At 40.7% G+C, this 13580-nt stretch overlaps 1 protein-coding gene across 14 annotated transcripts in view; it reads right to left on the bottom strand.

Annotated features, from left to right (window-relative positions):
* The window catches only part of EHMT1 (euchromatic histone lysine methyltransferase 1), a 139670-nt gene that overhangs the window by 79991 nt on the left and 46099 nt on the right, over window positions 1–13580 (bottom strand). For 5 of the 14 annotated variants that reach the window (XM_080990809.1, XM_080990811.1, XM_080990810.1 and 2 more), the window contains one exon: window positions 2904–2998. The exons of 8 other annotated variants lie outside the window; for them this stretch is intronic. Coding sequence is in view for 1 of the 6 variants with exons in the window: in XM_080990806.1 (XP_080846932.1) it covers window positions 656–661 (6 nt within the window). In the remaining 5 variants the exon portion in view is untranslated. Of the gene's footprint in view, window positions 1–655; window positions 758–2903; window positions 2999–13580 lie in introns of those variants that run through there. One more of the 14 variants, XM_080990806.1, reaches the window with a different exon arrangement.

Raw genomic sequence — 13580 nt, forward strand, 5'->3', positions numbered from 1 at the left:
GGCAAAGGCTTTTGCAGGTAGTCAACAGAGTAGGCTATGAAGACAGAGCAAGCTGTAACCAACAGTTTGAACACTTCCACAAAGTTCATGCAACAATGCTTTTCAAAGACAATGCACAATGTGCTCATGATCCCTACCTCCAGGAATGCAAAATCAGCTATCCCATTAGACACTTTTGCCAGCCTTGTATGCACTGAGCACCATTTGCAGCCATTCTTCCAAAAGCTCCTTATTTTCTTTTAAAATTAAGTTTCACTCCACCAAAAGACAACATCCCAAATCCAACAGTGGTGTTTAAATGAGGACTATTTTATCTCTTTGTCTTGTAGGGAGAAGGGGAGTGGGGAACGACAGGTTTTGAAGTGTATTATAACCAAAGGAGGCACTTGCTTCAACTCCATGAAAATGCCAAGGATGCAAACTCCCTCCACCTTGATCAAATCATAAATATGAACTGCAACCAGCGTTTGCAAGCCTGAATGGTATTTCTCACAAAACAGAGCCATGGAGAACCCTACACCCTGCCCCAAAGACGACACTCGAGCCACACACTGCTCCCCACAAATCAGCCACAGACTGCAATGCCCAACCAGCTCCTTCCAAACACCCACCAAAGCCCACCCCAACATGTTTCCCCCAACAACTGTGACAGTACCTCCATTTCTCCTCCCACACCCACTTAAATGCAAAGCAAACTTCCCTTCTGCTCACACTCCACCATGCCCCAATCTGTCGGCTCCTGATTGGCAGAGAAATCTTATACCCAACCCTCCCATGCAGAGAAATGTCTGCTCTAACAGCACTCCCAAACAAAAGCCAACGGCCAAGCAAAGACTGCTTCAGAATAAGAGTCTCCTAATCACTCTCCTCCCTCCCTTTTCCTACAGCTGTCTTCCTCCATTCTCCCTGCCCACAACAGAGTGATTATTAATCTTCGGCTGCTGGAGATTCATCACAAAGGTTAGGCATACATATGCATTTATATGACATGCACACACAGAAACACAGTGGAAAAATCATTGCATCTCAAAGCCTAGAGCTGGTGAGGCCCCTTTGTAGAGGCTTTTTTTTTTTAAGAAAGAGGGTGGGGGGTATGGCAATCCAAAGAGCTCAAGCTAGGAATGGTTTTCCATTCCGTTTCTGAGTCCCGTTCTCTGCTGCTACCTTGGAATGACAGAAGGTGCTTGCAAGGAATGCTCTTGAAGACCCCAAACCCCAAGGATGAGCATCTTATCCAAACGCTGAACCAGATCCATTAAGAGCAAAGCCTCAAAACCCTATCCTGGAGCAACTTGCATCTATCTAATGAGAACATACTAAAAGGAACCACTACACATGAATTTCAACAGCAAAGCACAGCTTCCTTCGGCCTTCACTCCTCCTACTCTTCCCCACACCCTTCCTCACAACAGAGGTGTTCAATATGCTAAGGTGCCATCCTTAACTGGGCTTCTCTTGGTCTGTGGTTTTGTTGATGATGTTGTTTTAAAATTATCATTTGGAAGTGCGTATACACACACACACACACACACACACACACACAAAAGGGAAACCCAGAAGCAACGCCTTCTTATTTCAACTGAAATAGGTCAACCCACAGAAGACATGCAGGAAACAAATCAAGGGGAGGCTAACATCTAGCCATGCTAGTATAAAAATACTGTACCCAGCCAGAGCAAAATCTGCATGCAGGAAATTGGACCCCCACCCCCCAAAAAACAACCAGAAGGAATGTTCTGAAAGGCCTATAAAGCACACACAGATGCATGGAGCAAAATGATTCTGAAGAGCTGGGCTGCCCTTCCCATCTCTTGCAACACAGCCCCACATCCCACCCAACACAAGGGTCTAATGCTTTCTAGAGTCACAACGTCACACCTCCATCTCTAGTAAAAAGAAACCCCACACCAACACAAAAACCCACTGCATTCTAATCACGTACTCCAGGATTTTGTTTCGCCAAAGAAACTATTCACGTACTGTGGAAAAACAGCCTAAGCATGCAATATGTATAGGAGGCAAAACTGGTAGACGAAAGCCCTTAATAATAAATAAAATAATGCAACTCCCAACAAATAGAGATTAAAACCACGCAGCATCTTTTATACCTTGATGATTATTATTTAACTGGCCTCCTTAACACTGGCAGGGCAGGAAGGGAAACAAGGAAGCAAAGTGTTTTCGTTGCCAATTATTAACCAGTATTAATTTTATTGATTTATTTTTTTAAAATAATTAAAATGCAGATGCAGTTCCAGAGAAGGATATTTTGAAAAGCATTTTATAGGCGTGATTTTTCATACCCCAAGCACACCGAAGATGCCCATAAATAATGCTGCACATTCCTGAATAAGACCAAAAAAATGGAGGATGCAAAAAAAAAGGGAAGGTCGTTGGTTTACATCATCCTTTTTCCCCACTGCCTCTTTGCAGGTTGAGGCCCTTTTGCAGCATGGGGCCCACAGCAATCAAACAAAGAAATCTCCCTCCCTATTGTTCTCAGGTGTGCCTTTTAATATTCAAAACCATTTCATAAGGCCAGCTCACCAAGACAATACCTCTTGTCTAGCACAGCTATTAAACCCCCCCTCCCACATTCACACACATAAAAGGAAAGGAATCACAGAGGCCCTTTGAGCTATTAAGCATTAATTGCAAGGGTCAATGCAGAACTCCATGCCCAAACACACAGTAGAGAGAATGTCTCTTTGCTCAGGCTGTCATTGCTAATCTCCCCCGCAAAAAATACTGCAGTATTATCCTGAACTTCTGGTCTCATAACCCTAAGGGTAAGGGAAAGACACATCAGGAAGGGAGGAGGGAGATGAAAGAAGAGCATTTAAGGTGCTATCCTAAGCACACTTACCTGGAAGTAAGTCTCAAGGATATAAAATGGGACTTACTTAAGGGTAAACATGCTTAGGATCTGTCTCGCAAACTAGGACCTTCTTGATGGCAGGAAACAGTCCATTTTGAAAACCTCAGGCCACTAGAAGACCTACAAGAGTAACAAGAACAAAGCATTATAAAGGAAGAGAAGAGGCAATGCAAACCCAACTAGGATTGTTGGCCCATAGAAATACAAATAATGAATATGAGAATATATAGCGAGATAGATGTTAGATAGATAAAGATCACACACACAGAGAGAGAATATTCACTTCCCAATAGTTACCATTTTGAATAAAGGTTCCCCCCCTTCACCCCCAAATAATCAGAACTGCCCTTCTCCTTTCCTTCCCCTGTACCTGGCTGGTTCTAAATTTCAGAAGATTAGATGGAGAGAATTCAGACAGGTATGAGATAAAAGACAATCATGGGTGCCCGTCCCCATTGCCCCCAAACATGTGCTTGTGAAATGGAGTGTGCAAGGCCTCCCCACCAAGGAGTGCAAAAAAATGTTCAAAATGAGACTCAGCCAGTAGGAGGAAAAGGCCAAAGTAAACCAGGCACTCTAGCTAAAGGGGGGTGGGGAGGGTTTCAGCATGAGGAACAGAGAGAGAGAAGCTGTGAGGAGGGGGAGGACTAAGAGGAAGGAACTACACCCAAAGGTCTATATCCCCACTAAGCCCAGATAAAGTCATCAGCTAAGACTTGGTCCCTTTTGGAATAGCATTTAAACAAGCAAACAAAACCCAAGCAGAAAACAAGGCATCTTCACCACCCAGTAGCCAAGAAAGACCCCAGGAAGAGCAGCAGACCCCTTTAAAGCTCCCAGACACAGCCTACAAGGCCCTACTCCCAGAAGTCTCGTTTCTGCTCTGTCATGGGGGATGGAGCCTGGCCTTTCCCTTCAATCCCCAAAATTGCTCTGAATTAGATCATCTCCTCTCAGATCACCTCCCCCTACAGGCTGCTTTGTGAGCATGCTCCGGCTCAGCTGAGGACTGCCATTTCATAACTGCATTGTTTACAGACATACGACGACCTGCCATTTTCCCCCCTTCTCTTTCTTTTTTTGCCAGAAGAAGCAGCTAGTGTTTGCAATGTGAGGAGAGCCTCTCTCTCTCTGTTCAACACCCTCGGCCCAGTTTAGAAAGGCACCTCCCTCTGAAAAAGTAGAGAAGATCCTGGTCTGAGTTGCTGGTTTGTTTGTGTGTGTGTGTATATATATATATATATATATATATATATATATGGTCTAAAGCCATTTGGGCTCTTAAAAAAAGAAGAAAAGGAATGTAAGAATCCAGCCCAGTAAAAAACATGTCCTGCAGGAACTGCCCTTGAAATGGGAAGCAAGATTTCCAGGTGGCATTTTCCTTTGTGACTGAATGCCAATCCTCTCTGATGCCTTCCAGTGGGGGGTTTCTTTTGGGGCGTAGGGGGGAGTAGAGAGAGGAAGAAAGGGTTGCCTATGTGTTATTTCCTTTCAACAAATGGAGTTGCTAAATTCCAGCAAAATAGCTACTTCCATCTTCAAATGCAAGCCCACACACATGTCTGCAAGAGGCAGTGGCAAACAAAAGAAGGCATCCCCAATGTGGATGGTGCAAAAAAAGCCCTACAAGGCAGCCAACAGCCATCTCCTCTGGGCACAGGTAACCCACCTGCCTACCAAGCATTACCTTAAACTAAAGCCCCAAACCAAATGGAAGGGAGGAAAGCACAGATCCTCTCAAAAATGAAAAAAGATACAGGAAGGTGCATTTTAAGGGGGTGGCTTTCCCATTTAATTCCCTCTTAGCACCACTCTGGTTCCTCTTTCTGGGTATTAATAATTTGGTCATCAGCAGTACTGTCTGCAATAGGAGAAGGTTGAGGACGCCCCAAAGCAGCAAATTTCCAGGGCATGTATAGTTTGTGCAAATGATTTCTTTTTCTTTTTTTAAAAAGCACATTCGTGCAGTTAGATCAGGGGGATTTACCAGATTATCGTATGTTCTGGAGACTGTTAGGCACAGTGAATCTGCCACCCTCTTAAAGCAATTCAAACACAGCGATTAGCGGCAACCAAATCTGTACAAATGAAATTTCAAAATTGCTGGCGTGTGTCTCACACACACATAAGCTCTTCATACAGGGTTAAAAAACAAAAGCTTGCTAAAGCCCCCAGGTGACTTTTAAAAAGGGAAGGAATTCTCGAACTTACTTAACACCGCATCTTTGAAGACTCCGGGATAGATTCCCCCCCCCCAAAAAAAATCCTACTTCAAATGTTTTTGGGGGTTGATTTCTAGAAACAGGCAAATGCTTGTTTTATCAGCTTGTTTTTTTACTTTTATATCTTGCTTTTCTTCCATCACAGAACCCAAGAGTTGTGTTCAAAGAAGCACACACTAAGAAAGAGAGGGGAGTAGCTGTACAGGAAGAGGAACAGTTCAAGGGTAGAGCATCTGCTTGGCATGCAATGATTAAATTCCCTGGCGTTTCCCTCTTTGAAACCCCGAAGAATCACTGCGAGTCAGCGCTGACTATACAGAGCAAGATGGACCAATGGTATGACCCTGTATAACACTATGCTCCTAGTTCTTTTGCGTTAAGGACCATAGCTCACTGGCAGAGCAAATACTTTGAATGTAGAAGGTCCCAGATTCAGTCACTGGCCTTTCCAGGTAGGACTGGGAAAGATTCCCTGTTTGAAACCCTGAAGAGTGCCTACCCATGTAATTTGCTTGATGGAACCATGGTCTGACTCTGTGTAAGGTAGCTTCTTGCATCCCCAGGTAGACAGTCAACACCACACCTGGCCAGCCCTGCTCTTCCACAAGACATTAAATTCGAAAGCTTGTCACACCAAGGAACCAGCTTTTGCTTTTTTTAAAAAAAAAAAACAGAACTGGCATCAGCAGAACACCCAAGTGGTCATGCTGGCCCAAGGGCCCTTGCTGGACACAAGAAGGACACAGACAGTAAGAGCTTGGAGTAAAAAGGAAATTTTCCATAGCAGCAGGTCCTAAAATCCTCATCCTCTATAGGACTCCTGGAGGCTCTTGGCTTTTTAACAGAATGTGCTCAAACGGACCAGGAAGCAGGTAACATGGAGACACCTACCCGGATGGTTTAATTTACAGGGTGTGTTGTGTGCTGCACAAGACAACCATGAGGAAATGATCCACTGTGATTCTATGATCTAGACCAGGGTTTCTCAAACCTGGGTCCCCAGCGCTTGTTGGGCTACAATTTCCATCATCATCCCTGACCACTGGTCCTGCTAGCTGGGGAAGATGGGTGATGTAGTCCAACAGCTGAGGACCCAGGTTTGAAAAGCACTAGTCTAGACACAGAGCTGTTTGCCTTCCAACAGGTCAGACTATTGGTCTGCCTAGCCCACAACCATCTCCTTAGAGGTTGTGGTTACCATTTGTGCCACCTCCCAAACCTTTGGTGTTTTAAGCTGTTTTAAGCATGATGTTAGCTGCGATCTACCTGTCTCCCATAAGCTTCTTCAGGATTCCTCTTTCATGCAGTCCCCTCAAATCAATATCCATACTTAGAAAATGCAAGCTGCAGTGCAGCTGAGGTAAGTAGATTTCAGGCAGGCAGTGTACCTGTGCAGGTTCCAGCTTCAGCAAATAGAAGTTTGGCACAAGGAAATGAATAGGGTAACCGGCATTGGGTGAAGACAACCTTGCCACCTCTCTGACATGTGCAGCAAAGTAAAGAAAAACAACTTGAAACATAGTGGGGGCAGGGGGAGGAATAAATCTCACAGTGTTTCCAGTTGCTAATATGTACATAGCCTCACTGGATGTGGATCTCCATGGTCTCAGGTAAACAGAAATCTTTTACATCATCTGCTGCCCGATCCTTATAACTGAAGATGTCAGGGACCAAACCTGGAACTTTTTGCTTACAAAACATGGAATCCACCACTGAGTTATATCCCTTGCCCTAACACAGAGTTCTACAACCTTGGGTTCCAAATATGCTGTTGGGCTGCAACTCCCTGACCACTGAGGAAGGGCCACAATTCAGGAGAACATCCATATTTCAAGCAGAAGGAACAAGGTATCTTCTGCAAGAAAAAAAAAGAATTATCTGCAAGATCTCTTTCGTTCTCCAGTACAGTACTATTCACATCTCAGAGGGCACCATTATAAGGATAAATGAGGAAAGACAGATCAGTAATCACATTAAAAGGGTTGAAGATCAGAGTTGAAAATCAGCCCTGAGAGCTCACTGGAAGGACACATCCTGAAGCTGAGACTCCAATACTTTGGCCACCTCATGAGAAGAGAAGACTCCCTGGAAAAGACTCTGATGTTGGGAAAGATGGAGGGCACAAGGAGAAGGGGACGACAGAGGACGAGATGGTTGGACAGTGTTCTCGATGTTACAAACATGAGTTTGACCAAACTGTGGGAGGCAGTGGAAGACAGGAGTGCCTGGCGTGCTCTGGTCCATGGGGTCACGAAGAGTTGGACATGACTAAACGACTAAACAACAACAACAGAGTTGAAGATAAATAGATAAAATGGCTGCACCAAGTTGGGGTTAACAATTCCCATTATGTGTGCAGTGACTCCCAATTCTGAAGTGTCCAGTTTCCTCACCCTCAAGTGCTGCCGCATCAAGTGGTGATGGCAGGTGACTCCCTGTGGAGGGGGACAGAGGCAGCAGTGTGCGTTTCAGTTGCCTCTACACAAATGCATAGAATATAATAAACAAGCAAGCAAGAACTTGACCTCTTAATTCACGGTGGAAAATATGACTGAATAAGCATTACTGAAACTCATGACTGGAACATAGAAACTGAGGGGTACAATCTGCTTGAAAGGAAAAGGTCAAGCAGGAAGGAAGAAGTAGAAGAATTATATGTAAATAATGTGTACACTTGTGGAGAAATCCACACTTGGAGTGTGGAAGGCAGATTGAGAGTACAGTGGTACCTCAGGTTAAGTACTTAATTCGTTCTGGAGGTCCGTTCTTAATCTGAAACTGTTCTTAACCTGAGCTACCACTTTAGCTAATGGGGCCTCCCACTGCCACTGCGCCGCCAGAGCACCATTTTTGTTCTCATCCTGAAGCAAAGTTCTTAACCCAAGGTACTATTTCTGGATTAGCGGAGTCTGTAACCTGAAGCGTATGTAACCTGAAGCGTATGTAACCCGAGATACCACTGTATATGGGTAAAAACTGTAGGACAGAGAAATAACAGTAACCGTACTGTGAGTGTCTGCTATAGAGTTCCAGTTCCAGTATACACAGCTGCATGAAGAAAACCAGGTTGGTCAAAGCTCAGAATCAGCTCAGGCTTACAAGGGAGGTTAAAAATAATGCCAAAAGGTTTCTTTGGATATGTAGCTACTTTAAATGATTTCTTTCCTTCTTTTAATATTTTTTACTGAATTTTGCTTTATATACATACGCAGAAAAATGCCATCCAAAATTCAAACTAAAACTAAGAACAAATACATAAAAATACGTAACAACTAAATATCTTTCCCTCCATCAATAACCCATTACTATTCTGAATTATCAAACCTAAGCAGTCTAGTCCTTTGTGTTGACTTCCGTCCACCACCCCAATTTGAGTTATTCTTTTCTTTCCTTAACTGCCTTCTTTAGATGTTTTTCATTTCTTGGTATTAAGTTATTCAATTATTCAATTAATTATAAGTTATTCAATTATAACAACTGTTTTGTCTTTTGCAAAAGTTAATCAAAGCATAGTAAGGGTTTTATTTGAGAACAATTTTTTTCTAGGTAATTTTTATAACACTCCCATTCCTTACTGAACTTTTGGGTTGTTTGGTTCCTAATAATTTCTGTCATTTTGGCCAGCTCAATGCATTCAAATAGCTTTATTTGCCACTCTTCCTTTGTTGGAATCTCTTTGCCTTTCCATTTTCTGGCAATAAGCATTCTTGCCGCTGTAGTGGCATATAAAAATATCCTCCTTTTATCGCTTGGGATATCTGATGATAATAAACCCAAGAGAAATGCTTCGGGCTTTTTGACAAAGGTTTGCTTGAACATTTTTTCAATTCTTCATAAATACTATCCCAAAAGTTTCTAATTGACTTACAGCCCCACCACATATGTAAGTGTTCCTTCTACCTACTTACACCTCCAACATTTATTTGAGTTTTTTTTGTACAACTTTGCTAGTTTACTAGGTGTTAAATTCCACCTGTAAAACATCTTCATAACATTTTCTTTTAGTGTGTAGCACGCCGTAAATTTTAAACCTCTGGTCCACAATTTTTCCCATGCATCCATCTGTATCATATGCCCAAAGTCTTTTGCCCATTTAATCATGACTTCTTTTACCTCTTCATCTTTTACTTCCCAATCAAATAATAATCTATACATTTTGGATAACACTTTGCTTTTATTTTGTATTAATTATTTTCCTAGCTTTGAATTTTCTGTTGAATTTTTCTTATCCAATTTAAAGGTTTCATTCAATTGATGATATGGCAGCCAGTCTATCACATAATGCCTAATTTCTTCAGGGTTTTTTTAACGTCAATTGATTTCCCTCCTGTTTCAATAATTCTTTATAGGTTGCCCAATTCTTTTTTATGTTTTTTTTCTTTACCGAAATGACTTCTAATGGTGAAAGCCACCAGGGAGTTTTCTGTTCCAATAGGCCTATGTATTTATCCCATACTGGGTATAGTGCTATTATATAGTTCAAAAAAACCATTCTTTTAACCAGCATAGACATGATGCCTCATAATAGATCTTCAAATCTGGTAGGACAAAGCCTCCTCTTTCTTTAATGTCTATAAGTAACTTAAGTTTTATTCTGGGCTTTTTGCCCTGCCAGATGTAATTTGAAAAGTGTCTCTTCCATTCTTTGAAGCATCCCTCCCTGCCTATCACTGGGACCGCCTGAAATAGGAACAACATTTTGGGCAGCACATTCATTTTAATTGTGTAAATTCTCCCCCAAAATGAGAGATTCCATCTGTTTCATATTAATAATTCTCTTTTCATCTCTTTCCATGTCCTAATGTAATTGTTGTTATATAAATTTATGCTTTCCGCAGTGATCCAGATTCCTAAATATTTAATTTTTTTGACAATAGATAGACCAGGCGACACCTGCAATTGTAATTTATCTTGATCCTTCATAGTTTTTAGCCAAGAACTTCGTTTTATCTATATTCAATTTAAATACTGCTACCTGGTCGAATTCATGTGTTCTTTCTAAGATTTTTGGTAAGCTTTCAAATGGGTCTTCTGTTATTATTAAATCATCTGCATATGCTTTTAATTTAAAGGCTTTCTTTCCTATTCTTATTCCTTTTATCTCTAATCTTCTCTAATTCCTTATCTTCTCTAATTATTATTGCCAATATTTCCAGGACTACAATAAATAGCAATGGGGATAATGGACAGCCTTGTCTAGTTCCTTTCTTTATATTGAAGCTGTCAGATATTTTGTTGTTTATGATCAGTTTTGCTTTCTGATTTGGAAAAATGCTTCCACGCTTCTGCTAAAAGTTTCACCTAATCCCATTAACTTTATGGTTTTTTTCATAAATTTCCAAGATATATTGTTGAAAGCTATGGTTTTCCCAGTAGTGATGTATAGACGTGAGAGCTGGACCATAAAGAAGTTTGATCGCCGAAGAATTGATGCTTTTGAATCATGGTGCTGGAAGAGATTCTTGAGAGTCCCATGGACTGCAAGAAGATCAAACCTCTCCATTCTGAAGGAAATCAGCCCTGAGTGCTCACTGGAAGGACAGATCCTGAAGCTGAGGCTCCAATACTTTGGCCATCTCATGAGAAGAGAAGACTCCCCGGAAAAGACCCTGATGTTGGGAAAGATGGAGGGCACAAGGAGAAGGGGACGACAGAGGACGAGATGGTTGGACAGTGTACTTGAAGCTACAAACATGAGTTTGACCAAACTGTGGGAGGCAGTGGAAGACAGGAGTGCCTGGCGTGCTCTGGTCCATGGGGTCACGAAAAGTCGGACACAACTGAACAACTGAACAACAACAACAATCAACCATGAGCAAGCTATGCCTCACAAGGTGGCCTATACAAGATTTTCTTGATAATTAAATACCAATGGCCGTGTTCACACTTCTGTGGCAGTGATCCATGCTCTTTGCCAAGAAAAGGTGAATTTGAAACTGCTTGGTAGTCATAGGCAGGAGCAAGGCGTTACATGGAACAATGTGATCCTGCTCACTACAATTTCTACTAAGTGCCCTCCTGCTTGCTTTAGAGGTTTCACAATCCATTACCTATACACACACACACACACACACACACACACACACAGTGGTACCTCGGGTTAAGAACTTAATTCGTTCTGGAGGTCTGTTCTTAACCTGGAACTGTTCTTAACCTGAAGCACCACTCTTAACCTGAAGCTAATGGGGCCTCCCGCTGCCGCCGCACCGCCAGAACACAATTTCTGTTCTCATCCTTAAGCAAAGTTCTTAACCCGAGGTACTATTCCTGGGTTATCAGTTAGCGGAGTCTGTAACCTGAAGCATCTGTAACCTGAAGTGTATGTAACCCGAGGTACCACTCTGTGTGTGTGTGTGTGTGTGTGTGTGTGTGTGTGTGTATTCACAAACCCCACATAAGCAGCTGAGAAACTAGATTAGAAACTTTTTTTAAAAAGTTAAGTGCATTATTTGTTATACACTGAAACGTTATCTTTTCTTCTATACTTGTGCAGCTCACACAATGCTGGCAAAAGCAATGGAAAGTAGCATAAAGATAACTAATTACACCTTTTAACTGTGCAATTAACAGTAAATGCATTGTTTCTAATTGTGCTTATTCAACATTCTCCATTCAGTTCTGCAAAATGAAATAATTTGTCTGTTCGAAGACATTGAGAATGGACTTTTAAATATGACCAAATCAAATTTTCTACAACAGTCATCAGTAATAAAGCTCAATTCATTAAAAGCATTACAAACATCAAATGCATCTGAAGGTACGGTCCTAGGCCAGGACCAGCAACCAACTAAGAAAAAAAATCATATTCAAGGACAGTTTACTTATGCTAAAGTTCTTTTCCATTCTCAAGTGTATTTTACATAGCTCTTTTAAATTCTTCTGGTTGACAATTTTAAAAAAGCACGTCTCCCTTGCTGGATGATAATAGGCTCAAAATTATAAAGAGCGGTAGAATTACAGCAATAAAGATGAACGTATTGCCAAAAATGTTTTTATTCCAGACAATACCGTTTATAAGTTGTACAATATGCTTTCAAAAATGGCAAAAAGCTATCTCAAAATCATATGGAAAGGGAAGAAACCAAGGATAAAATACAAAATACTTACAGACAATAAAGATAGAAGAGGATTCTCTCTTCCAGATTCTAAACGTTATTATGAAGCGTCCTGTGTTACTTGGATCCAGGATTGGATCAAATTAGAGAATACAGATTTGTTAGATCTGGAAGGACATGATAACAGATTTGGATGGCATGTGTATTTATGGTATAATAAAAGGAAGGTTCATAAAGCATTTTACAATCATATAATTAGGAAGTCACTTTTAAAGGTATGGGGAAAATACAAAGACCTATTAGAACAAAAGACTCCATGGTGGGTATCTCCATTAGAAGTAATCTCAATTCAAAAAATAAATATGGAAAGAGAATGGCCTACATATAGGGATCTACTAGAAGAGAGAGAAGGGAAATAAAAGCTTAAGGAGTTTAATGATATAAAAGATTATGTTTATGACTGGTTGCAATATCGTAAAATAAACGAGGTTTTTAAAGAAGATAATAAGAAAGGATTTAGTTACACCATATCTAGATTCCAAAGAGAAATTATAGATCATACCAAACTTCTAAAGAAAATGTATAATTTCTTATTAGAATGGGAAACCAAAGATGAGGAGGTGAAAAGTGTAATGATTAAGTGGGCACAAGATATTGGACACAATATACAAATGGAAGACTGGGAAAAGTTATGGAAAGTGAATTTAAAATTTACTGACTGTATACTGCTAAAAGACAAGTAAATGAAAATGATGTATAGATGGTATATTACATCTGTAAAGATGGCAAAAAAAATGTTTAAAACAGGTTCCAAAAAGTGTTGGAAATGTAAGGGAAAAGAGGGTACGTTCTTTCATATGTCGTGGAATTGTAAATGAATTTAAAAATATTGGGAAATGATTTACGATGAACTGAAGTTAACTTTTGTGAAAAATCCAGAAGCTTTATTATTAGGCATTTCAGGTCAAGATTTGCCGAAAGAGAAGAAAAAACTGTTCATGTATGCTACAACTGCAGCCAAGATATTGCTAGCACAAATATGGCAAAGCACTGAAATACCAACTAAAGAAGAATGGCAAGGAAAACTGATAGAATACGCTGAAATGGCAAAACTAACGGAACAACTTCGAGATAAAGACAATAGAGATTTTAAGAAGGACAGGGAACCATTTATGTTTTATATACAGAATCAATGGAAAGAAATGGACTCACTTGCAGGGTTTGATTAAACACTTGCAATTTACAAAATAAATGCAGAAATAGAAGTAAGATGTTAAAATGACAGGTGAAGAATAATAAGTATTAACCAATAAGCAGGGTGAGATAATATGCCAAAAAAAAAACAGAAAAGGAAGTTGAGGGAAGTTGTGGGGGTGGGCAGAGGATTTATAATGTACCGTATTTTTTGCACCGTAACACTCA

This window comes from Podarcis pityusensis (assembly GCF_964106645.2).
Source record: "Podarcis pityusensis genome assembly, chromosome: Z".
Lineage (NCBI taxonomy): Eukaryota > Metazoa > Chordata > Lepidosauria > Squamata > Lacertidae > Podarcis > Podarcis pityusensis.